At 40.3% G+C, this 25,844-nt stretch overlaps 1 protein-coding gene and 1 pseudogene across 1 annotated transcript; both read right to left on the bottom strand.

The window, feature by feature from the left end:
• Positions 1-10,143: 10,143 nt before the first annotated feature.
• LOC133765351 (GPI transamidase component PIG-T-like) lies at positions 10,144-11,077 on the bottom strand (annotated as a pseudogene).
• Positions 11,078-12,037: 960 nt separating this feature from the next.
• Positions 12,038-24,527, bottom strand: LOC133765146 (UDP-glucuronosyltransferase 2B13). Its single transcript, XM_062198772.1, has 6 exons — positions 23,775-24,527; positions 23,046-23,194; positions 20,570-20,701; positions 18,334-18,421; positions 16,904-17,123; positions 12,038-14,713 (listed from the first exon to the last, which is right to left on the bottom strand). Exons 1-6 carry the CDS (start codon positions 24,499-24,501, stop codon positions 14,434-14,436), a joined length of 1,596 nt encoding a protein of 531 aa, XP_062054756.1. The 5' UTR covers positions 24,502-24,527; the 3' UTR covers positions 12,038-14,433.
• Positions 24,528-25,844: the final 1,317 nt, after the last annotated feature.

Raw genomic sequence — 25,844 nt, 5'->3', positions numbered from 1 at the left:
TTGTCAAAACATATTACATTGATCTATATGAAATTATCAATGGTAAATCATGTATTGAAGAAGTTGGTAATCAATATGATTCCACAGCAACCTATAGTAAATTACTAAAGACCTACACATTTGTTTTGTTTTATGTATCTAGATTTTGTATTTGCTTTTATGTTCTAAATTTGGATTTAACCCAATGTTTTCTTTAATCAGTGATTTGAAAATGATTTTATAAGAAAGGAAGGAGGGAGGGTGGGAGTGAGGGTGCTAGGGCAGATAGGTATCATTATGCTCTCAAATCTGTATATCTGAAACACTTGAAATTTGTTCACCTTATAGAAATAAAAAGTTAAAATAAGGAAAGATTTTGATTTGTGTCCACTGGTTTCACGTTATTTTATGAAAATTTGATGTGTTTGTTTTGGCAGAAAAGCAAAGCAGATTTGTATAATTTATATAACTTCTCAACTTTTTTGTATGGGGGACATCTAAAATCCACTCCTTTAGAAAATCTCATTTATGAGGTTTATTGTAATTAGCTACAATCTCATCTTTACAATACCTTTTCTTAACTTATTTCTCATTATGCTGAAATTTTGATTCATGTGAGAAGTTTTGACATGAATGATGTGTGTCAAGATTGGTAAATTTGGGGTTGGCACCATGGCTCACTTGGTTAATCCTCCGCCTGCGGTGCCAGCATCCGATATGGGCTCTGGGTTCTAGTCTCGGTTGCTCCTCTTCCAGTCTAACTCTCTGCTATGGTCGGGAGAGCAGTGGAGGATGGCCTAGGTGCTTGGGCTCCTGCACCTGCATGGGAGACCAGGAAGAAGCTCTGGCTCCTGGCTTCTGATCATCATCACAGCGCCAGTCGTAGTGGCCATTTGGGGAGTGAACCAACGAAAGAAAGACCTTTCTCTCTTTCTCTCACTGTCTATAGCTCTACCTGTCAAATAAAAAAAAGTAAAGGTTGGTAGGTTTGGAGATCCTTAAAATGAAGAAAATAAGAGCTGTTTGGCAATTTATAAATTACAATGTGATTTTTTTAAACTTTTGTTTAGTAAATATAAATTTCCAAAGAACAGTTTATGGATTACAATGGTTCCCCCCCCCCCCGTAATTTCCCTCCCACTCGCACCCCTCCCATCTCCCCCTCCCTCTCACATTCCATTCTCATCAAGATTCATTGTCAAATATCTTTATATACAGAAGATCCATTTAGTATATATTAAGTAAAGATTTCATCAGTTTGCATCCACAAAGAAACACAAGGTGTAAAATACTGTTTCAGTACTAGTTATAGAATTACTTCACATTGGACAACACATTAAGGACAGATCCCACGTGAGAAGTAAGTACACAGTGACTCCTGTTGTTGACTTAACAATTTGACACTCTTATATATGGCGTCAGTAATATCTCTACGCTCTAGTCATGAGTTGCCAAGGCTATGGAAGCCTTTTGAGTCCGCAGACTTTGATCTTATTCTGATAGGGTCATAGTCAAAGTGGAAGTTCTCTCCTCCCTTCAGAGAAAGGTACCTCCTTCTTTGATGGCCCCATTCTTTCCATTGGGATCTCATTCACAGAGATCTTTCATTTAGGTCTTCTTCTTCCTCTGCTTTTTTTTTTTTTTTTTTTTTTTTTTTTGCTGGAGTGTCTTGGCTTTCCATGCCTAAAATACTCTCATGGGCACTTCAGCCATAACCGACTGCCTTCCAAGCTGATTCTGAGGCCAGAGTGCTATTTAGGACATCTGCCACTCTATGAGTCTGCTGTGTTATCTCGCTTCCCATGTTGGATCGTTCTCTTCATTTTTGATTCTATCAGTATTAGCAGACACTAGTCTTCTTTGTGTGATCCCTTTGACTCTTAGTCCTATCAGTGTGATCAATTGTGGACAGAAATTGATCACTTGGACTAGTGAGATGGCATTGGAACATTCCACCTTGATGGGATTGTATTAGAGTCCACTGGTACGTTTCTAACTCCACCAATTGGGGCAAATACGATTGAGATTGTCCCAAATTGAACATCTCCTCCCTCTCTTATTCCCACTCTTATATTTAACAGGGATCACTTTTCAGTTCAAATTTAAACACCTAAGAATAATTGTGTGTTAATTACAGAGTTCAACCAATAGTATTAGAACAAAAAAAAAAATACTAAAATGGCTAAAGTATTTCATTGTACGTCAACAGTCAGGACAAGGGCTGATCAAGTCACTGTTTCTCATAGTGCCCATTTCCTTCAACAGGTTTCCCCTTTGGTGCTCAGTTAGTTGTCGATGATCAGGAGAATATATGATATTTGTCCCTTTTGGACTGGCTTAATTCACTCAGCATAATGTTTTCCATATTCCTCCATCTTGTCGCAAATGACCGGATTTAATTGTTTTTGATTGCTGTATAGTATTCTATAGAGTACATGTCCCATCATTTCTTTATCCAGTCTACTGTTGATGGGCATTTGGGTTGGTTCCAGGCCTTAGCTATTGTGAATTGAGCTGCAATAAACATTACTGTGTGGACAGCTTTTTTGTTCGCTAATTTAATTTTCTTTGGGTAAATTCCAAGGAGTGGGATGGCTGGGTTGTATGGTAGGGTTATATTCAGGTTTCTGAGGAATCTCCAGACTGACTTCCATAGTGGCTTAACCAGTTTGCATTCCCACCAACAGTGGGTTAGTGTCCCTTTTTCCCCACAACCTCCCCAGCATCTATTGTTGGTAGATTTCTGAATGTGAGCCATTCTCACGGGGGTGAGGTGAAACCTCATTGTGGTTTTGATTTGCATTTCTCTGATTGCTAGTGATCTTGAACATTTTTTCATATGTCTGTTGGCCATTTGGATTTCCTCTTGAAAAATGTCTCTTGAGGTCCTTGGCCCATCTCTTAAGTGGGTTGTTTGTTTTGTTGTTGTGGAGTTTCTTGATTTCTTTGTAGATTCTGGTTATCAACCCTTTGTCTGTTGCATAGTTTACAAATATTTTTTCCCATTTTGTCGGTTGCCTCTTCACTTTCCTGACTGTTTCTTTTGAAGTACAGAAACTTCTCAGTTTGATGCAATCCCAAATGTTAATTTTGGCTTTGACTGCCTGTGCTTCTGGGGTATTTTCCAGGTCTTTGCCAGTACCTATATTGCAGGGTTTCTCCAATACTCACTAATAATTTGATGGTGTCGGGTCATAGATTTAAGTCTTTAATCCATGTTGAGTGAATTTTTGTGTAAGGTGAAAGGTAGGGGTCTTGCTTCAAGCTTCTGAATGTGGAAATTCAATTTTCCCAGCACCATTTATTGAATAGACTGTTCTTACTCTAGGGATTGGTTTTCGATCCTTGGTCAAATATAAATTGGCTGTAGATGTTTGAATTGATTTCTGGTGTTTCTATTCTGTTCCATTGGTCTATCCATCTGTTTCTGTACCAGTACCATGTTGTTTTGATAACAACTGCCCTGTAGTATGTCCTGAAATCTGGTATTGTGATGCCTCTAGCTTTGTTTTTGTTGTACAAGATTGCTTTAGCTATTCGAGGTCTTCTGTGTCTCCATATGAATTTCAGCACCATTTTTTCCATATCTGAGAAGAATGTCTTTGGTATTTTGATAGTTATTGCATTGAATCTGTAAATTGCTTTTGGGAGAATGGACATTTTGATGATATTGAATCTTCCAATCCATGAGCATGGAAGATTTCTCCATTTTTTGGTATCCTCTTCTATTTCTTTCTTTAAGGTTTTCTAATTTTCATCATAGAGATCTTTAACATCCTTGAGTAAGTTTATTCCAAAGTATTTGATTATTTTTGTAGCTATTGTGAATTGGAATGATCTTAGAAGTTTTTACTCAGCCATGGCATTGCCTGTGTACACAAAGGCTGTTGATTTTTGTGCATTGATTGTATATCCTGCTACTTTGCCAAATCTTCTATGAGTTCCAATAGCCTCTTAGTAGCATTCTTTGGATCCCCTAAATAAAGAATCCTATCATCTGCAAAGGGGGATAGTTTGAGTTCTTCCTTCCCAATTTGTATCCCTTTAATTTCTTTTTCTTGCCTGGTGGCTCTGGCTAAAACTTCTAGAACTATATTGAATAGCAGTGGTGATAGTGGGCATCCCTGGCTGATACCAGATCTCAGTGCAAATGCTTCCAACTTTTCCCCATTCAGTAGAATGCTGGCCGTGGGTTTTTCATAAATTGCTTTGATTGTATTGAGGAATGTTCCTTCTATACCCAGTTTCCTTAGAGTTTTCATCATGAAAGGCTGTTATATTTTATCAAATGTTTTCTCTGCATCTATTGAGAGAATCATATGGTTTTCCTTCTGCAGTCTGTTAATGTGGTGTATCACATTGATTGATTTGCAAACGTTGAACCATCCCTGCATACCAGGGATAAATCCCACTTGGTCTGGGTGGATGATTTTTCTGATGTGTTGTTGCATTCTATTGGCCAGAATTTTATTGAGGATTTTTGCATCTATGTTCATCAGGGATATTGCTCTGTAATTTTCTTTCAATGCTGCATCATTCTCTGGCTTAGGGAATAAGGTGATGCTGGCTGCATAGAAAGAATTTGGGAGGATTCCCTTTTTTTCAATTGTTCTGAATAGTTTCCGAAGAATTGGATTTAGTTCTGCTTTAAACGTCTGGTAGAATTCAGCAGTGAATCCCTCTGGTCCTGTGCTTTTCTTTTTTGGGAGGGCCTTTATTACTGTTTCAATTTCTGTCTCTGTTATGGGTCTATTTAGGTTTTCTATGTCTTCCTCGTTCAATTTATGAAGGTTGCATGTGTCCAGGAATCTATCCATTTTTTATAGATTTCCCTGTTTGCTGTCATACAAGTCCTTGTAGTAATTTCTGATGATTCTTTTTATTTCTGTTGTGTCTGTTGTTATGTTTCCTTTTTCATCTCTGATTTTATTGATTTGGGTCTTTTCTCTTTTTTTTTTAGTTAGTTGGGCAACTGGGGTTTCAATTTTGTTTATTTTTTCAAAAAACCAGCTCCTCAACAAAACAATATGATTGTTGAAAAATCTTTAATTCTGATAATGATAAAGTATGTCTAACTGCCCATGAATACTTAAAATGAACTCAAGCATTGACAGCAGCAATTACTATGGTCTTCTATGACCAAGCTATTCCTATGACTACTACCAAAATAAGGTAATGGAGTTGGAATTCCCTATAATCTTCATAAAGGGAGTAGCATCTACAAGTGCTTAAATTCTATTTGGTAAGTGTGAAGTAAAATAACTTCAAGGTCTCAGTAAAAAAAATAGCATAGGTGATTCAGAGAATGCTATACTGTGTAGGAAAATAAAAATAGTTTTAAAATGGCAAAGTTTGTACATTTATATATTAAATATATTCTTAATGTTTCTATGGAAAAAAAATAACATTGGAGTTTCTTCCTGTGTCAGGCTTCCTTCTAGATGAATTCACACTAAATTGCCTTGTTCATTCCCAACTGAGAAAGGATGTTAATATAATGGGAAGCAGAGCCCTTTGAGGGTCACATCTTAAAAATTTGCAGGGTCCTATAGTGGAATGAGAAGGCCATGCCAAGGTGGTCACTGGCAAGAGAGCATCAGTTACTTAGGAATGGCTTTGAAACCCACCTGGCAAAGGAACCCTCCTGGCTACAGGCTGTGATTGGATGGCTTTGGAAACTGCCTGGCGACAGGTTGTGATTGGATGACTTTGGAAACTGCCTGGTGACAGGCTGTGATTGGTTGGGGCATAGACTGCCCCTTGACCAGATTGGCTGGTCTTGGCAATATAAGATGTTGTACCAACTGTAATAAACAAGTCTGCGGGCTGCTCGCCTCAAGCCTGCTTTCTCCCGACTCCCGGGGTCTGTGTGTTGACTCCGTGCCTCTTGCCCTCACCACGGTGCTCCTCTCAGTATCAAACCCACTGCAACATTGTTGAGAAATCAATGGCAACAGGGTCCACCATAAGAGAAGGATCCTGTGTTCACCTTTGGACTTACATCTGCCTGCTATGGACATTAGCAGAGCCAAATCAATAGGGCAGGTTGGATCACTCTAAAAGTGGCTGCTTTGGTGAATGCTTGGATACTTACTGTTTTGGTGAACACTGGACTTCCCTTATCTGGATAAATCCCTGAACAGCACAATGACCAGACCTATCCACAATTTATGGGAAGTAAAAAAAAAAAGCCCAAGATTACATGTTCAGACTAAAGTACATGTTAATATTTACCTTTTGCCACAATACCTGCTTATCCCTACTGTATGAGGGCAGTTACTCAGTAACATTTCTTTCTTTCTTGATAACATCAATAGAGTGTGCAGTGTCTTCAGTTAAATTTGTAAGGAAAAGGAGGGCATGACTTAGCAGAATTTGATGACTTTTGTGTAACTGCCTGACATACCATTATAATGCCAACTTCCCGTTGCATCTTGTAAATATATTTCTTTCTGATACCAATGTTAATTGCCAAAGTTATTATGAACAAAACTCAATCTCTTAATTTAGCATGTGCCATGTAGTTGTATATATTTTAGGTGATTTTGTATATACATTAGAACTGCCATAACAGTTTTCCTTTTACACAGGATGTTTCTGTAAGAAGAACTTTTTGTGGAGTCTGGAAAGGGCTGATGCAATCACACTGGCCCTTTCTGCTGATATATTCAGGATCACTGACCCCAGAGAAACCATCACAATACCTTTTTCTCCAGAGATCTGGACAAAGTCCTTCAATTCCTGTGAAGAAAGACATCAAAAAGAGCAGTAGTCTAGCAACTCTATTGAAAGTGTTGGTGCCAACAGCTAAAGAGAAAATCAAACATTTGTGTTAATAGCATTTTCCATTATAGAAACTTAAAATTTAGTACCACATCATATATTGACAGTACTTCTAATATAATCCAAATAGCCTGATTAGTTGGTGTCTCTATAAGATGAGAGACATAGGTCCTTCGATTTTTTCAGTTGGGCCCAAACTGGAAAAACCAAAGTCCAAGATTTACTGGAAATGTTAGAGTTCAGATTGTTTGAAACTTTGATTTTTTGAATGCCTGTCAAGAATGCCAAGAAGGCTCAAAATCCAAAATACCTGGTTGAAATAAGATTCCTTAAAATCATGACATAACATAGACCAAATTTGATCGTTGTTACAAGGTGATTATTCAAATCTTTGAAAATAAGCACATATTTCAATAACCCATAGCTCTTAGTAAAAATTCGGCTGTTTTTGAACAATTAGAATTTAACAGACATCAAGAGAACATAAAGATTACTTTAACACATAACTTTAACAGAGAATCAGATTTTAATTCTATGTCAAAGAGAACTTGAGCTTCCTGTGATCTTTTGCTGTGAGGTTTCCTTCCTTTACCTTCTTTCATATTGGTGACCATGTTTCTGTGTTTCTGTGTGTAACACATCTTTAAGCATCTTTTGCAGGGCAGGACGAGTGGCAACAAATTCTTTCAATTTCTGTTTGCTATGAAAAGTCTTTATTTCACCTTCATTCACAAATGAGAGCTTTGCAGGATATAATATTCTGGGCTGGCAGTTTTTCTCTCTTAGTACCTGGGTTATGTCTCGCCATTCCCTTCTAGCTTGTAGGGTTTCTGATGAGAAGTCTGCTGTGAGTCTAATTGGAGATCCTCTGAGAGTAATCTGATGTTTCTCTCTTGCACCTTTTAGAATCTTTTCTTTATGTTTCACTGTGGTGACTTTGATTACAATATGTCGTGGTGAGGAACTCTTTTGGTCATGTTTACTAGGGGTTCTATGAGCTTCCTGTACTAGGATGTCTCTGTCCTTCTCCAGACCCGTGAAGTTCTCTGCAAGTATCTCACTGAAAAGGACTTCTAATCCTTTCTCTCGCTCCATTTTTTCAGGAACTCCTAGAACCCGAATGTTGGTTTTTTTAATAGTATCCTGTATATTCCCGACAATATTTTTTAGATTTCTAATTTCTTCTTCTTTTCTTTGGTTTGCCTGTTTCCTTTCCTGTTCTCTGTCTTCTAAGTCTGAAATTCTCTCTTCTGCTTCACCCATTCTGTTTTTAAGGCTCTCTAATGAGTTTCTCATTTGATCTATTGAATTCTTCATTTCACTATTTCTTGTCACTATCACAGTTTCTTGTTCTACTAGTTGTTTCATTTCATTTTGATTCCTCCTTAATATTTCATTTTCACGAGAGAGATTTTCTATCTTGTCCATTAAGGATTTCTGTAGTTCAAGAATTTGTTTTTGAGAACTTCTTAATGTTGTTATCAATTTTTTGAGATCCATTTCTTGCATTTCTTCTATTTCATCATCTTCATATTCTTGAATTGGGGTGTCTTGTTCATTTTGGGGCATCTTCCTTGTTCTTGTTACCTCTGTTTTTGTGTTTCTTGTTGGCATGTTGGAGATATTTGGTTTCTTCACTGTGGTGTTTTTTCTTTTTATACTATGGCTCTATATTAAGTGGACTGTCTGCTTTTGATGGCGCCTTAGAGGCTTGAGATGAGTGTGGCCTGAGAGCTCTGTTGGGTTCCTCAGGGTTGAGGCTGTGCCAAAGGTAACACTCCCAGGTTAGGCGTGGTAAATCTCTCTTTCTTTCATTCTTTTTTTTTGATTCAAAAGGGAAGTAATTCCGCACAGCTGAACGTAATTGGAGGTAGTTAGCAGGCGAATGATATACCCACAGGAGCCAGAGATAGGAAGCTCTTTCCCAAGGACCACACAGGGAATCTCTGCTGCCCTCAGTGTGGGCTCCAGTTCTCCTGCAGTCTCCCACTGGGTTGCCAAGTTAGATCCTAATCTTCTGTTATTTCACACTCCCAGAGTCAGGTTTTTCTGCTAGGCTCAGGGCCGGTGCAGACCTGAGGTCGCCCTGCTTATGAATTATGTCCAAAATGGTTCCTGCTCTTTGTCTTGCTCACCTTTGAGAGGTGAGCGGAGAGAGAGAAACTCGTGTCTATATCGGTCACTTTTTTTTTTCCTCCCTCTCTTCTAGTTAGCCTGGTGAACTTTTCCCCACGGAGTTCCAAGCCTCATTCTCTCTAGTCTCCTCTTTCCACTTTCCCACTGGTGTTCGGGCTAATGAGGTTCGGCTCACCTCGCGTTCCAGCGCTGGTGTGTTGAGTCTGCCGCTGGTGTCCTGAACTTGGGCTCCCATGCTCTCCACATTGGTCCACTGTGAATCACTAGTTCCAGAAGAGTTTCCTCTGCTGTTTCTTCCCCTACTCTTCTTTGAACCTGCAGTATCTCCACTTTTATTAAACTGTCTCTTCCCGGACTATCAGTGTGCTCCCTTCCTATTCTGGCATCTTGCAGCTCTCTCTAAGGGGCAATTCTTAAAGGACTAGACATATGTCTATACACTCGTCATCAGCTGTCATCACTTCCCCTGATGCTGTGTGGCCAATTAGCTTTGGTGGTAAACAATTTTTTGTTCTGCCCAGCTTACTTCCTTTGGGTGCCTAATTTCCCCGTATATTCCCCCTCTTTTGTTTTAGCCTATCACCTATCTTGTTTGAGGTTCAAGCATGCCCACCTCATTTGAGGTTCGAGCATGCCCACCTTGTTTGAGGTTCGAGCATATGGACATCTCCATTAGGAATTACTTTCTGGCTACATGGATTTTTTTTTTTTATTAATTTTGTCATAATGTAATTGGAGAGTCACGAGTTGGATTTGTTCTGTTTTGGCTCAGATAAGTTGGACCAGTTTATCCAATTTTGATTCTATTTGATCCTGTACTTCCAGGAACCCATCCTTTTTGTTTTATTACAAATGAAGCTCCTAAGCCAACCCCCGTGGCACCCAAACCTATCAGTGTGGTTATCGCCACGGTGGTCATCACTGACGCTGGTGTAGGCACACCGCCACTTCTTCATTTGAGTGATATTGTACATGGCAGATGAGGGTCACTAGTGCGCAGGAATCATTACTGTGCTCCAATACCCCTATCGAAATACAAGGTGTGAGTCCTGTAGCCCTGCATAGTCAAAACATCCCTCCTTTCTGGGGTGCCACCCATTGGCCTAAGATCTCATTAACAATTTGACATCCATTCCAGATTTTTTCCTGAGACCCTTCTGACTAATCCAGTGACCCATCCCTGTAGTCTCACACCCCCCTTAAGATGGGGGCTGGTCCCCCCTTTTTGTTTTAAAAGTTGTTCCTTTAGGCCAGCCATTTGGCCAGGCCGCCGGTGCTAGGCTCCTCGATGTAGAAGGAGCAGTAGCACATGGCCACCATGGTGCATGTGAGACAGAGCACATTGTAGGGCATGCTGAAGTCCAGTGTGGGCAGGCTCACCAGCAGTGGCTTTGTGTACAGTCGCACGAAGTAGCTGGAGCTGTAGGAGACCAGGAACAGGGTGGCTCTCTTCCCAGTCCACTGGCATGGCTGCCACCATGTTGGGCACAAGGGCACTGAGGACAGACGGGCTGACATAGAAGCCATGGTTGGGGTCTGGAGTATATTCGTTCCACCTGAGCAGAACCCGCTCAAACTGGATGGAGACCTTGGTGATTGAGTTCGTGGGCAGCTGAATGAGCATCTCCAGGAAGTGGGGCTGCAGGCGGTCCTGGGCAGGCTGGTAGTGGATGTAACTTGGTTTGTTCTCCTTGCCCTTGGACGTGATGGTGAGCATGTGCATGTAGAGCTGCAGGTACCAGGCATGGTGTCCAGCAGCAGCACAGGGAAGGCACGGTATAGGTAGGTGTTGTACAGCATGGTGCTCAGCTCCCCCTTCTGCAGCCCGTGGAGACCCAGTGGCCCTCGATGGTGGGTGACATCTGCACGGTGATGCACGTGACATTGTGCAGATGTTTCAGCATGTAATGGCACTACGATTCCTTGAAAGCCCTCCAGGTGCTCTTCTCCAAAGACCTAGGATGGGACCTGCTGTGTGGATGAAGGAATGCAAAACCCTCCCTCAGCCCGTGCAGCAGGAGGGCCAGAAACAGGTATCTGAACAGGAGGCGGCACAGCCAGGACATCTCCAGTGCTCCTTGTGGGGCGCCTGCTCCCTGTGCTCTGAACCAATGCCAGTGCAGCCCATACCCGGCAGGCGCGGCGCGGGGCTGCAAAGCGCAGGCTCGCTCTTCGTCATTACTCTGGGGCCCGTGTCCGGCTCAAGTCAGCATCCGCATCGTGGCCTCTCAGCGAGTCGCCGCTGCCTCTCCTTGCCTGGCCCCGTGTTCCCTGCTTTGTTCGGCAGTGGAGATAGGGCCCCGGAGCCACAGCCTTCCCCTCCCACCACGTGGAGCCCAGCTCCACCGCCAGTCCGAGCAGCCAGGTGCAGCTCTTCGCATGGCTCTGGCAGTAACCGCATTGAGTCTGGGCCAGCCAGGCGGGTGGCCAGCGCCTGGCAGCCCTCGGCAAAGTTGATGAGGCAGTGCAGCAGGCGCACCCAGGAGCCCTGAAAGGCGGCAGCCACGTCCCTGGAAGGCAGCGGGGTGATCCTCCTGCAGGGTATCACGTGGGGGCTCTACCTGGCCCCTGTCACCTGGCCCCAGGAGCAGCAGCACCAGCAGAGTGAGTGGCATGGCCACAACCATGCCAGCAGCTGCCCTTGCACAAGTTACCTCATTTCTCCTCCCTTTTCCTGGGCAGTCGCAAGGGTCCAAAACAGGTAGCCCCCTCCGCAGCTCTATATAGGGGTAGGCCGCCTCTGCCCTTGGGAGGTATTGGGGGGGGGTTTCCAGTCCTTCTGGGGCAGATGGTCTGGGTGGGGTGACTTTTACTTGTGTTTTTACTTTTTGATTAAACTTAGCCAATTCTCTCTCCCCACCATCTTCCTCTGAGTCTTTAGGCTCTCCAAAGTCCTGTAAGGCCTTTAAGGCTGAGTCCACATTGGACGAAATTGCATTACACATAATGAGGGTTTCACTTACCCTGACAGACCGCTTGGCCTTGGACAAAACACTACTGGTCATGCCCCACATTGGGCGCCAGATACAGGGTCTTAGTCCACCCGTATGAGGATGGACTGGGCCCGTGGAAAGGTAAGCGTGCTGCTTGCCTATTTCCCAGCATTGCAATCCCAGAGACAATCAGACGCAGTGGGGAGTCAAGTCTAGGAGGAACTTCTTTATTGTGTGTATAACAAAGCCTTTCAAAGCACAAAAGCGCAGAGTCATTGGAACAGGGCATAAAGACCAACCAATCACTTAAAAGATCATTGTACGGGGTGATTCTTACAGGACTAGCCATATGTCTATACACTCGTCATCAGTTGTCGTCACTTCCCCTGATGCTGTGTGGCCAATTAGCTTTGGTGGTAAACAATTTTTTGTTCTGCCCAGCTTACTTCCTTTGGGTGCCATCTTTGAATTGCCTCATGTGCCTAATTTCCCCGCCTGCTGCACTGCCTCACCAACTCTGCCGAGGGCTGCCAGGCGCTGGCCTCCCGCCTGGCTGGCCCAGACTCAATGCGGTCACTGCCAGAGCCATGCGAAGAGCTGCACCTGGCACTCATTTCAAATGTATTTTGTTTATCTGATTTGATTTTTAAAAAAAAATCTTGATTTTAACAACATCATTACTGAATCTGTATTGGTTACTTCATGAGTATATAGAAAGAGCCTTGACTTTTGCTTTGGCAATGTATGTAGAGCTTCATTATTCATAATAATGGGCACGTATAAGTTTCCCCTCTTGTAACAATACATTAATGAAAAATTTAATAAAAGAAAGCACTTATCCATTTATTACTCTGGACATAATTATCACAAGTAGTTACCTTAACAATTATTGCTAAAAATTATTTTGTAGTGTAGAAGAGTGCTTGAAAATCTTATGCAGGCTTCTGTCCCCTATGAATGTTAAAAATATTTCTTGTTAGGCTAAAAAGTGTCATCTACTTGTTTTCGTTGTTCTTTATGTTTACTTTGCCATCTGATTTCTGTGTCCAAAGGCTTTGGTTAACAATGTTTAAAGGCAAGACGTGCAGATATTTTTCCATTTAAACAACTTTCTCCAAAATAGGTTTTAAAAATTGGTGTGCATGGCCAGTGCCATAGCTCACTAGGCTAATCCTCTGCCAGCGGTGCCGGCACACTGGGTTCTAGTCCCGGTCGCTCCTCTTCCTATCCAGCTCTCTGCTGTGGCCCGGGAGTACAGGAGAAGATGGCCCAAGTCCTTGGGCCCTGCACCCGCATGGGAGACCAGGAGGTGCACCTGGCTACTGGCTTAAGAACAGTGCGGTGAGCCAGCAGCAGCGGCCATTGGAGGATGAACCAACGGAAAAGGAAGACCTTTCTCTCTGTCTCTCTTTCTCTGTCCACTCTGCCTGTCAAAAAAAAAATTGGTGTGCATGATATTTAGCTTTTCATGACATCCACAATGTTATATTCTATGTATTGCGAGGGGAGACTTCATTAAAAAAAATTCTAGTTTCCATATCCTCAGTATCCTGGTTATTAAATTAGTTGGAAGTATCTGATTTGAAAAGGTAGGGCTAAGTAATGGAAGATCATCCTATAGGAGGAGGGAAATCTAGCATTGTATATATTGAATAAAGCAAAAATTGTAACTCAAGCATTTTCAAGGCATAGTGTAGAAAATATATCTCACCTTTCTAACCAAATAATTTACAAGATTACACAGATTTAGTTAGTAAGTGTTAGGGCCCTCCAAGTCAAAAAGAACTTTTCTTGATGACATATTTTGTATTTCATGAGAAATGTGAACTCTGAACCCCATGTAGTACAAAAGCGTTTCCTAAGCACCGTGCTAAAAGACTTGAGCAAGGTTGCTCAGTCTTGCATCTGCCCTGGGTCACGTGCTATATCCCTAAAGGTGAATCTGTCATCCATGGCTTAGTTTTGCTGAAGAAAACACAATTCTGTCAAATTGCAAAATGGACTTTTTCTAACACATCTTGATAATCACTTTTAGTGGTTTTCTACTTCATCTTCTCTAATGTTCCTTCTACAATTTTTTTTTTCTTACTTGTGGTTCACACTCTTTCTATTCAACCCTCACTTTCCATCCTTTTTAATGTCAGAGTCACTTTGAGTTAGTTAAAGTTCAGTCAGTTTATCTTGGAATCTCTCTTAGATTCATGGAAATCTTGGTAAAATCTGTGTACCCCCTTTACCAGGATCTGGCTCTGGTTTTCTTTGGTTTGGATACAAATGTTCTACTTGATTGTATTGAATTCAATAGATGATGTTTCTGGAAATGCTCATGAAAACTTCAGGCTACACTCCTCAACCACCAGCAGGTTAAAGTTCCAGAGAGTCATTTTTCAGTGCTGTGAGAAAAGTAGTATTACTTGAGGATCTCTGCAATTTGAGTTGTGTGTTTCTAAATGTTTAATCAGGAATGAAACATTTGGAAAAATCAGGAAGACACAGGTCTGACCAAATGAGAAGGACCATCTTCCACACAATGACACATAGTCTGATATAAAAGGAATGATTTCAACTCTGGTAAATTAACAGCCTTAGAAATTAACAAGCTCTAATCTCTCTTTTTCTTCTTTCCTGACCCAACAACATTTCGATAAACAAGAAGGCAACATTTCATGACAAGGTAAGTAGTGATTGCCACACAGGCCAGAAGGAACCCAATCACATCCAGAGAGTGGTACTGGTACCAGGTGAGGTCATGGGCTGCAACCCGGAGATGTTTGGCTCCTTTGTGGCGCATGACATACTCGATCCAGAAGACTGCTCGGTCCAGTGGCTTCATGGGCTGATCGTGGTGAATTCTTGATAACCTCATGGCATTCTCCTTATAGCTGAAGGAAAATCAATGGACATCATCTTATAGAGTCAACTAGGAATTGTGGGTCTATACTTTTCATGCAGATGGGAAAGATGAGTTTCAAGAAAATGTAGAAGAAAAATTATCTCTTCAGAAGGCATTATAGAGATCTTACGTTTATAGGCTGGAATTTGTTGGTTACATAAAATGTGAAGATGCAGAGAGAGGTTTGCAAAGATCAAGGATTTTTAACATCCCAGTCTAGAATTTGTAATTAGTTACATCCTCTTGATAAAGGGAAGCTACTGAAAGCAAAACAAGCAAAACCAATAGAACTACTTTGAGATGTGGAGCTGGAATTATTCAGTAAGCAATTGTGAATGGACCTGACATACAACGTTCAAAATAGTTCAAAACTTAAATACAGGCTGCTGGTCCACCATATAGGTTAGATAAATGTCTGTACAATGTTGATAAGTAGTTGGTATCAACCAAGAGTTGGTATAGTGTTGAAATGTTAATCATTAATGAATGAAGTAATGATTAACATCATGAAAGTATGAAAGCGAATTGCCTTTCTTTGAATCCTGATTCTTACTGACATTTTTTTGCCCCCCCCCCTTTTTTTTTGACAGGCAGAGTGGACAGTAAGAGTGAGACAGAGAGAAAGGTCTTCCTTTTCCTTTGGTTCACCCTTTCATGGCCACTGCGGCTGGTGTGCTGATCTGAAGGCAGGAGCCAGGTGCCTCTCCAGGTCTCCCATGTGGGTGCAGGGCCCAAGGACCTGGGCCATCCTCCACTGCACTCCTTGGCCACAGCAGAGAGCTGGACTGCAAGAGGGGCAACCGGGACAGAATCTGGCACCCCGACCCCCCAACTGGTACTAGAACCCTGTGTGCCAGCGCCGCAGGTGGAGGATTAGCCTATTGAGCCAAGGTGCCGGCCATTTTCTTGCCCTTTTTGTAAATTTTTGTGATCCCAGTTTTTATTGTTAGATAAAATAATGTTGGAGGGGCCAGGGCCGTGGCTCACTTGGTTAATTCTCCACCTGTGGCACCAGCATCCCATATGGGCACAGGGTTCTAATACCGGTTGCTTGTCTTCCAGGCCCGCATTCTGCCGTGGCCAGGGAAGGCAGTGGAGGATGGCCCAACTGCTTGGGCTCTTGCATCCACATGGGATACCAGGAGGAAGCACCAGGCTCTGGCTTTGGATTGCCATAGGTCCGCACATAGGGGCCATTTGAGGGGTGAACCAACTGAAGGAAGACCTTTCAATCTGTCTCTCTCTCTCTCACTGTCTAACTCTATCTCTTAAATAAGTAAATAAATAAATAAATAAATAAATAAAAGATAATATCATGTCTGAAGAAAATATCTCTAATTTCAAAAATATTACAAAATAAGGATATTCCATCTTATGTATTGCAAATCAATTAAATCTTTATTTTATAATCTCCCAGGTAAAACAGTAATAACCACAGCCATAAGACCTAAGAATATCCCCATATGTAAAAGAAATATCTCCTTTTTGTTCAGTAAATTTTAATTGAGAAAACTTGAAAACCCTAGTTGCTACTATTTATCCGTGACAGCATTGCAATATTAGAATAGAAAATTTGAGAATCTTGGAATGTCACTGGAAATATTGATTGACAGTTCCAGGCAGATTTACTGAAAACAAATAAGAATAATTTTAGAAACACAACTATGAATATATATGTGAAATAATGGCACATAGACTGGTACACTAAAGTACCATTTTTTACTATTAATATGTATTCCACATATTAGGCTTTATATCTTGTACCAACAACAAAATTGATTTTGAAATAAAATTTTAAGAGTTCTTATGCTGAAAGAAAATTATAACTGTGCAGAACATAAGTTTGTACAATTATAACATTCCTGCTTCCTGGCTGCAACTCTGTTCCTAATACTTCCTTGTCATCCTCTGTTAACCTTCTTCATTGATGCTCCACATGTCTATCATTGGCTAATTCAAAATATGTGCACTATCGTTAAGCCTCTGAAAATCATTCTTTATATCCATCACAAAAAGATAGAGTGATACTCCCAATGAATTATTGATGATTATCCTCTAGCATTCAGCAAATCTATACTCAGTCTGATGTTCATGTTCTAAATTAGTATTGAGTCCCTGGTCCTCCACTGAAAATTGATCTAAAAATACTGTGTAAATTTAAAGAAACAGTAATACTCACGAAGGGTCATTAATGACTGTCTTCAAGGCATTGAGCAAATCTGCACTTGACATTGTTTTCAAGTCCAACTTAACAGCTGCTCCCTTGGCCTTCATGTAGACAATGTTATCAAGTTGATCTCCAAACAAAGGAATGCCCACCATAGGAATGCCATGGTAGATTGCCTCGAAGACACCATTGGCTCCACCATGAGTTATAAAAGCCTTGGTTTTTGGATGACCTGGGATGGAGTGATTTTTATAAAATTATTAATTATAAATCTTACAAATGAAATGAGAAACATATAATATGAGGCACTGAAAGCACAGTGTACTCTGAAAACACAGTATCAATGTTCATGAAACTGCATTTAAATAGCTTTTAGATCAAGAGAAAGAGGCACCTAAGTGCACTGGGGAGGTAAGGGAAGGCCATGTGGGAGAGGTGGTGTGTGACGTGAGGCTGGTACTGTATGCAAGATTGCCAAATGGGTATGAAAGAGTAAATTCTGGGAAAAAGGAACTGTATATGTGTCACATTAAAAGGTCAAGTGCCCTGTTAGAACATGTTCTCTCCAAGAAACTGTGCCACCACTGAGTGTGTGATTTATAGGTTGTAGAAGGTTGCCTGTACTCTATCTTGAAATTCCTTATTACTTATTTTAAAGGTTGTTGATTTTTTCCCACAGAAAACATAGAATTCTGCATAATAACAGAAGGGTATTATTTTTGGTGGTATTTGTAACATTCTATATTAGGGGAAAAGGCAAATGACAAATGTAATGATTGAATTAGGATTCAATCTGACAGCCCAGGAGATTATTATTTAATTAATATATTTGAAAGAAACAGTTCAAGCACTAGACACACACATACACACATACACTTACACACACAGTGCAAGGGACATCCTTAGAGCAACAAAGAGAGAAGGAGATCTTCTTACTATGGCTCAGTCATCAAATGCACCGAACAGCTGGGAATGGGCCAGGCCGAGGCCAGGAGCTGGGGACTCAATCCAGCACTACTGTGTGGCTGCCAGTGACTCAGATATTTTAGCCATTAGCTGCTTCCTTGTTCATCTAGGATGAGTCAGCAGGAAGTAGGCATCAGAATTGGAGTTGGAACTTGAATCCAGGAACTCCACTATAGGAGGCATGTGTCCCCAAAGCATCTTAACCCTTCTGCCAAATGCCTCCCCTGTTAAAAATTATTGAGAAATTCTCTCTGAGAGGTAAATACACTGAAAATAAGGATGCTTTGATTCTGGGCCTACAAATTTTGTAATCATAAAATGCCAACTGTTATAATTCATTTTATTTACCCCAGGACTGGGCAAGGGTTGCAAAGACATTTGGCTTGATTCTTTAGGTTTTCAACAATAAAGTCTTACTACTCTCATCTTGATCGACTGTTACTCGTGTTTTCAGTGTCTGTTCTCCAGAGTCTTACCAAGAAGGTCATTCTGGGGCATCCACTTATAGAGCCGAGTGTTGGATCCTAACGTGTCTGGTTTCTTGCCTTCAAATCGCCAAAGAACCTGTTTGGTAAAGTAATAGCAATTTCATGAATTGGATTTCTAATTATGGCATGTTAAAATTCTAAGGAGGTTGAAAGATCAGTCACATGTGATGAATTCAAGCATTTAAGAAATTATTAGGTGGTCTTCATTCAAATGAAAGAAGAAGAATTCATTACCAGTTTACTTGTGATCTGCACTATCTATATATCTGTAAGACTCTATAGATACACAGCTATATAGATATGTTTGTGTATGCTTGTTTGTACATGTGTTTGTGTTTACCATGTGAAACTCATCTTCCAAATCTATGAACATTTTTATATTTAAAAAATGGAAACAAGGTTTTATTTGCATTCACTGTTCCATAAGTTGTTTTATGAGATTTGTCATTTTTTAAAGATTTATTCATGTATTTGTAAAGCAGAATTACAGAGGAGAAGAGGCAGAGAGAGAGAGAGAGAGAGAGAGCGAGAGAGAGAGGTCTTCAAGCCACTGGTACACTCCCCAGATAAATGCAATGGCCAGAGCTGAGTCGATCCTAAGCCAGGAGCCAGGAGCCTCCTCCATGTCTCCCACACAGGTGGAGGAGTCCAAGGATATGGGCCATTCTTCATCACCCTCCCAGGTCACAACAGAGAGCCAGAATAGAAGTGGAGCAGCCAAGACCCAAAGCAATGCCCACATGGGATTCTGGCACTGCAGGTGATGGCCCCACCAGCTACGCCAGGGTGCCGGCCAGGAAATTTGTCATCTTTTAATTTGAGTGAGAAATAAAATAGGTTGGCACTGAGGAACTACATATAATTTGTTATATAAAAATTTTGATACATTTTTGAATTGAAACCATAATAATACTATTATTATATTATATTATACTACTGCTAGAAATGGAATTTCTTTAAATATAGGAAAAAAGAGTAAGTTCATAAGCATGCAGTGTCTGAAAATAATCCATTATTGTGATAATGCTAAATTTTATTCAACTGACTGTTAGATTTTTTAAATACATATTGAAAGCATTGGCAGCTGTTAATTCTGATTACTGCTATATCCAGATCATTTCCATGTCAGCTACCAAAATAAGGTACTGATATTAGAAATCTGAATTTATCCTCATAAACTGGAGTATTTATCCTCATGAACTGGAGTGTACCATTTCTATTTGCTTCAGCAGAGGTAAAGTAATTTCTGATTCTCTGCATAATATTAACATAGGGAGTTACTAGAGGGTTATATCAGCTAGAAAGCTAAAAAGTAGTTGCAGAATACGAAGAGTTCAAAAGTGTCTTGTATATATCAGAAATTTAGTTCCTACTATTACTTATAGAAGGGGACATCTGAACTCCATCACATGTCAGGCTTGCTTCAAAATGACTCCTTCTTGTACTGCCATCTCCATCCTCAATCCAGAGGAAGTGCACTCATGAGTTAGGATCACAGTCCTGTGGAATGATGTTTTTATAAAGTATAGCAGGTGCCTTCAGAACAAGAACATCTCCGATTTTTCACTTATATCTTTCTGTGAAGCCACTGCTAGGGTTCAGTAGTGAGGGGCAGATTAATTTTTCTGTTTCTCTAAATCTAGTTAGATGAGTGCATAGCTGGATTCATGTTTGGTGAGCTGTGAACTTCTGCTCTCCAAATAGGCTCCTCATTAGTATCTTAAATACCCCTACATACCAATTAGGGAAAGTAAGGAGGCATGGATTATATGAGAATCCTAAACTTCATAATGCTCTTAAGATGTGTTTCAGTATTCCCTTAATGTTATTGAGATAGTGCAATCAGTAATGAAAATTCAGTTTCTTTGTGAATACAGCTTTAGAGTACACAGTGGCCTCACAATCCCACAAGAGAAAGAGACAAACAGCAGGGTAGAATTCAGTGATTTCTCGTTATCTGCCTGCAAGATGATTGTGTATTCCAAGGTTTCACAAGTCACCTGTTAGGTACATTTCTGATCAAAATGTCAATGTCAAAGTTATGTATAATGAAATATACTTTGTGCTATTTTTGCACCTGTCAGGAAGAGTTTAACTGATGTCTGAAGAAAATTAAAGATATCATATGTGTCTCCACTTCACATAGGAATATCTGTAATGAGACACTTTGCAGAGTTTAGCAGGCTCATTCAGCAGTTGCTCGCCATTATTGCACATTTCTGACCTTCTGTGGCAGCTGGGCAAGGGCTGATGCAATCACATTGGCCCTTTCTTCTGTCAGGTTACTGATCATGGATCCCAGGGAAAACACCACCACTCCCTCTTCTCCAGAGCTCTGCACAAAGTCTTCCATCTCCTGTGAGGGGAAAATTGGGTCTGTCATAAAGAGCAGCATTGTTGGTTACCAGTGTCTCAAAACACTTTCTTTTCCCAAACTAAAACTTCGTGCCCTATGGACATTATGTGATACGTACTAAGAGCATTGAAATCCTAATTTATATTCATCTTGCATTTTACAGAAAATATGTGATTTTTTTTATCTTCCTTGTTCTTCTGTCTGTAATAAACCTTCTATTTTACTGATTTAGTGTTATTAAAAGTTCTTCGATAGAACAATTTATAATGGTCTGATATGTATGTGTTTGCATATATTTGTATATATATATATATTTAAATTTTAATCATTCCTTAATATTCAGTTTAGGTTACTAAAAAGGTATTCTTATAAATAAATGCTACAGATACTGATTTGGCACTTACTAGTTCCTTTTCTCTGCACAAGTTTATGTCTGGTAAAACCAAAGAGTATATTTTTAAGTCACTCTGTTATTTGTTAAATTTCTCTCTTCTGTCTTACAAAAGGACAGAGATTATCTGAGCTTACAATAATTAATAAAAAAGCAAGTTGGTAAGGGAAACAGATGTTTTAACAAAATATGTAATTAAGTTCCAATTTCTGTACTTGGTTTCAAATATTTTTTATGTAACTAAATCTGTGAAGTCTGAGAAATAAAATTCTGCAAGTATTTGAACAGAATTGACACTGGTGCTTTAAACATGTTGGAAACCATAATTGAGAGTTATATCTTTTATTATTATTAAGAATATAAATGTAGATAGTGAAAGGATAATACAACAAGTTTTTCATATATGTCGCCTTATAAATAGGACATTGGACAAATATGAAACTTTTTGTGTATTACATAATAGCAAATAAATGACTTTCATTACAAGTACAATTATTTTCAGCGAAAACATGCAAAAATTTTTTTTTTTAACAGGCAGAGTGGATAGTGAGAGAGAGAGAGACAGGAGCCAGGTGCTTCTCCTGGCCTCCCATTTGGGTGCAGGGCCCAAGGACTTTGGCCATCCTCAACTGCACTTCTGAGTTATAGCAGAGAGCTGGCCTGGAAAAGGGGCAACCGGGACAGAATCTGGCACCCCCAACCGGGACTAGAACCCAGTGTGCTGGCGCCGCAGGTGGAGGATTAGCCTATTGAGCCATGCCGTCGGCCCAAAGTACTTTCAGGAAGCATCCCATCGCTTTTATGGCAATATGTTGTTGGATTCATGTGATACAGCTTGTTTTGATAGTGTCATTGGTCTTACTAATTTTGAATAATATGAGTTCTCTTGTCAAATCATCTTAGACAGTAATAGGTCCAAGCATTTTATACTTTCTTCCTCCTGATAGGTCCTGATTTAAATAATTTTCGGTATGTTAAGCATTTTTCTCTTTTGAAATCCAAGACATTTAAGAAATCTTTCCTGTTTTTGTCACAACTTTGTGAATAATCCATGGATTTACTAGACTCATATCAATTATTTGTTTGAAGAAAGCCTTACACAATTTTAAACCTTTAAAATTTGTTCAAGAACTGCATAGAGATGGGAAACATCACTACTTGCCAACAACAACAATAAACAGCATTATGAACCAGTGGATAAGGCTCGTTTTCTCTCTCTCTCTCTCTCTCTCTCTCTGTATGTGTGTGTGTGTTTGTATGTGTGTGTCTTCCCCTCTCTTGTAATTCTGACTTTGAAATAAATAAATCTTTAAAAATGTCCTTTTTATATATTTCTTCTTCCCTCTTCTCTACACCTATTCTTGCACATCCTTCATATTTCACCTTTGTTAGTGGCTCCTGGACATCTCTTATGATCCTTACTAGCACTGTCCTTCTTTCCATTCTAAACATTTCCAATCAAATTTAATCATTTGCCCATAGTGTATCCTAAAAGGATCTAAAGGAGATGGAGGAGAGCAGACACTGTGTCTACATTGCCTCTGTATGTCCAATACATGCTTCTGTTATATTCTAGTCACTTCATGAGTATACATCAAAAAAGTGACTTGTATTTTCTTATGTGTTGAATAATGAAGACCTTAATTTATCAGAGTCTTGTCTCAAAGTCTCCCAGATATTCCATTATACTCTGTAATGAAGGTGATCACTGGATAATTGTGATGGAGTTGAAATACAAGCATACTCTAAACAGTCCTTGGAAAGTGTACATTGGCTTCAAATTCAAACTTCCATGAACTTTTAAAAGTCCCCTCCTGTTAATTTCTCACTGAAAGGATTTTCCCCCAGTTCCTATAACTCTTCCTTTGAATCAAATGTTGTAAATGAAGAATGCCGAGTCATTTCCATGAAAATACGAAGCAAACCAAATACAGCACACAGGAACTTACTTACCTGAGGCAGAGGTTTGGCAGGTTTGCAGTGGAGCCCTCCAATGAAATCAAAGTTTGGTAAAAGTGGGCGAGGAAACTCCAAGTCCCAGGAGCTTCGAATGAGCCACATGTCAGCTTTCCCCATTAGCTCCAAGAATGTAACAGGTCTACCTGAATGTGAGAAAAAGAAAGAAGAGGGAGAGTAGTGAGGGAAATGTGATGTGAAGTATGTTATGTCAATTCTGCAAGGTGTTGGAATTATGCAGTGAATGATGTATAAAGTACACAGTGTAAAACCAAATATGTTATATAGGCATCGTATAATTTACATTTACAATTTATGCATTGTTCACATTGTATATGTATGTGTGTTTGTGTGTGTGTGTGTGTGTGACAATACCAGGGAATAAGAAACACAGAATCTCACCTCAGTAAGCTCATAACCATAAATAATCATTAAAATAGAGCACTACAAAATCAAACATGGAAAATGTAGAGTAAAATAGTCATGGAAAAGCTTGGTGAAATCCTCCTCTGTATTTCTATTTGTAGTTGTATGCAGTCCCGGAACATCCTAATCTAGTGATGGTCCATTGGCTTACATTTGCTTTACATTTGTGAGAATGACAGAACTTTTTATATTTTTATTTCATTATTTTACCTATAAAAGACAAATTCCTCTAATTTTCACATTCATATAAGCTCACATTCAAAGTCACAAAAGTTAGGATCAATTAAAAAGATGACTTACCCAGTACTTCACTGTAAAATCGATCCCATCGCTTCTCATTAAATTTTGGGAACCAAAAGTCAAAGTAAAGCATGCATAGCAGATTTTGCACCCTCTCCATGAATGTCATTTGACTGCTTAGACCAGACATCATAACAGGTACATAGGAAGGAGGCAATAAGAGTCCTCCACCATGCTTTTGCAATATGTAGCCAGGAAAGCCACGAAGACTGTACACGAGGGGTATTTTAAGTAGCTCAGCCAGCAGCTCACCACCAGGATTAACAGGATCTGCAAGAACAACATCAAATCTTGATTCCTTTAGCTTTGTCATGAGTTTCTTGTTCAAAACGACTTCTTTGCAGATGTCTTCATCAATGTCAGAATATTTTAAAACAACCATTTTCATTAATGAAAAGGATTCCCAGTAACTCTCTAATGACACATTATATATCGATGCATAGAACCAATCCATGAAAAAGCCCTCGATTTCATCTTTACTGTAGGATGTATGGAAAGTTTCAAATTTAATTCCCGATTCATTGTTGGAACTAATTACAATAGAAGCTGAAGATCTCAGGACAGTGACTTCATGGCCTCGCTGGACAAGTTCATCTAGGATCATCTTCATATTCATCCAATGACTGAATTCCATAGGCCACACCAGCACCTTCCCACAGCTCCCAGAGCTGAAGCAGCAGCTCAGCTGTAGCAGCAGCAGCAGAACTGAAATGCATTTCACAGACATCCTGGTGAAGTGCAGTGCTTCCTCTCCAGTTGCTGTTCCTTTTTTAGCTAGTCAAGCCTGTATCCATGAAGAAATTCATCACGTAGTTAAAATATAACCTGAATTAGTCATATTAAACATATCTCAATCTGATCTGTGCACTGAGATGGCATTTGGAAAAAGTTAAGGTAGGTGACCTTCTGTTTATATCAGTGTGTTTAGAGTCTCCCCCACATTTTTAAGGACTTACAGAGAGAGGGAAAAATAGAGAAAGACACCTTCCATCCACTAGTTTACTCCTTTAATGTTCACAACTGTAGGGCCTAAGTCCAAGCTGAATCATGAGACTGTGGCCCTCTTTGGGTTTCCTATTCAAGTGGCAAGCCGCCAAAATACTCATGCAATCTTTCTATGTCTTCCCAGGGACATTATTAGGAGTTTGATGAGAAATGGATCAGATGGGAGTTGAACTTCTGTCGCTTGAACTGATGCCAGTGTTGTGGAGAGTGCCTTGATCAGCTGTGCTTCACTGGCGGCCCCTGGAGTCTCTTTTATGGTTAAGTGCTGCCACCTCTCTTGAATTCTCTGACCTGCTTGTGTGAGGCAGTTAGGTTATGTAAGAGATTTTAGAGCAGTGTCCATAGCAGCAGGAAGTGAGAGGTGACTTGCATCTGCAGTCTCTGTGACACAGAACCTGACAATGTTTCATAGCCTGGTTCAGGGCATGATTTGGGGGGTAGAATCTCTGATAATACACATGCATCCATTTTGCTAAAGTAATGTGTATAATTCAGTGTTTCATGGTATTCTCATATAAATGTGTAACCACAATCACTATCAAATTTTGAGCCTTTCATAACTCCAAAAGAGAAAGCCAATGCCCTTTATCCTTTGTGCTTCCCCTTCCAACTTCTGATTCCTACAGTCATAGCAAGTACTCATCTACTTCCTGTTTCTAAAGATTTGCTGTTGCCGGAATTTCATGTTAATGAAATACTCCAGCATTTGAGGTGGAAACACTGATGCATGTCTGTGAGTGACCTCCGTGCCTGATGAGTAAGTCTGCAACCTCTTTTCTTTCTTTCTTGTTTTTTTTTTTAAAGATTTTTATTTATTTATTTGAGAGCTAGAGTTAGAGACAGTGAAAGGGAGAGACAGAGAGGTCTTCCTTCCATTGGTTCACTCCCCAAAGGGCCGCAATGACCAGAACTGAGCCGATCCGAAGCCAGGGCCAAGTGTTTCTCCCAGTCTCCCATGAGGGTGCAGGGGCCCAAGCCCTTGGGCCATCCTCTTCTACTGCTTCCCCAGACTACAGCAGAGAGCTGGATTGGAAGAGGAGCAGCTGGGACTAGAACCAGCACCTA

This window comes from Lepus europaeus, chromosome 8 (assembly GCF_033115175.1).
Source record: "Lepus europaeus isolate LE1 chromosome 8, mLepTim1.pri, whole genome shotgun sequence".
NCBI classification, from domain to species: domain Eukaryota; kingdom Metazoa; phylum Chordata; class Mammalia; order Lagomorpha; family Leporidae; genus Lepus; species Lepus europaeus.
Note: the sequence above shows the minus strand (reverse complement) of the source record. Positions and strands in the feature narration are given on the sequence as shown.

Coding starts and splice junctions, on each gene's coding strand:
- LOC133765146 (XM_062198772.1), bottom strand. CDS start 24,501: ATGTCTGTGAAATGCATTTCAGTTCTGCTGCTGCTGCTACAGCTGAGC. Junction 17,124..18,333: donor GCCCCAGAATGACCTTCTTG/GTAAGACTCTGG, acceptor ACTCCATCCCAG/GTCATCCAAAAACCAAGGCT. Junction 14,714..16,903: donor ACAGTCATTAATGACCCTTC/GTGAGTATTACT, acceptor ATTTTCCTTCAG/CTATAAGGAGAATGCCATGA.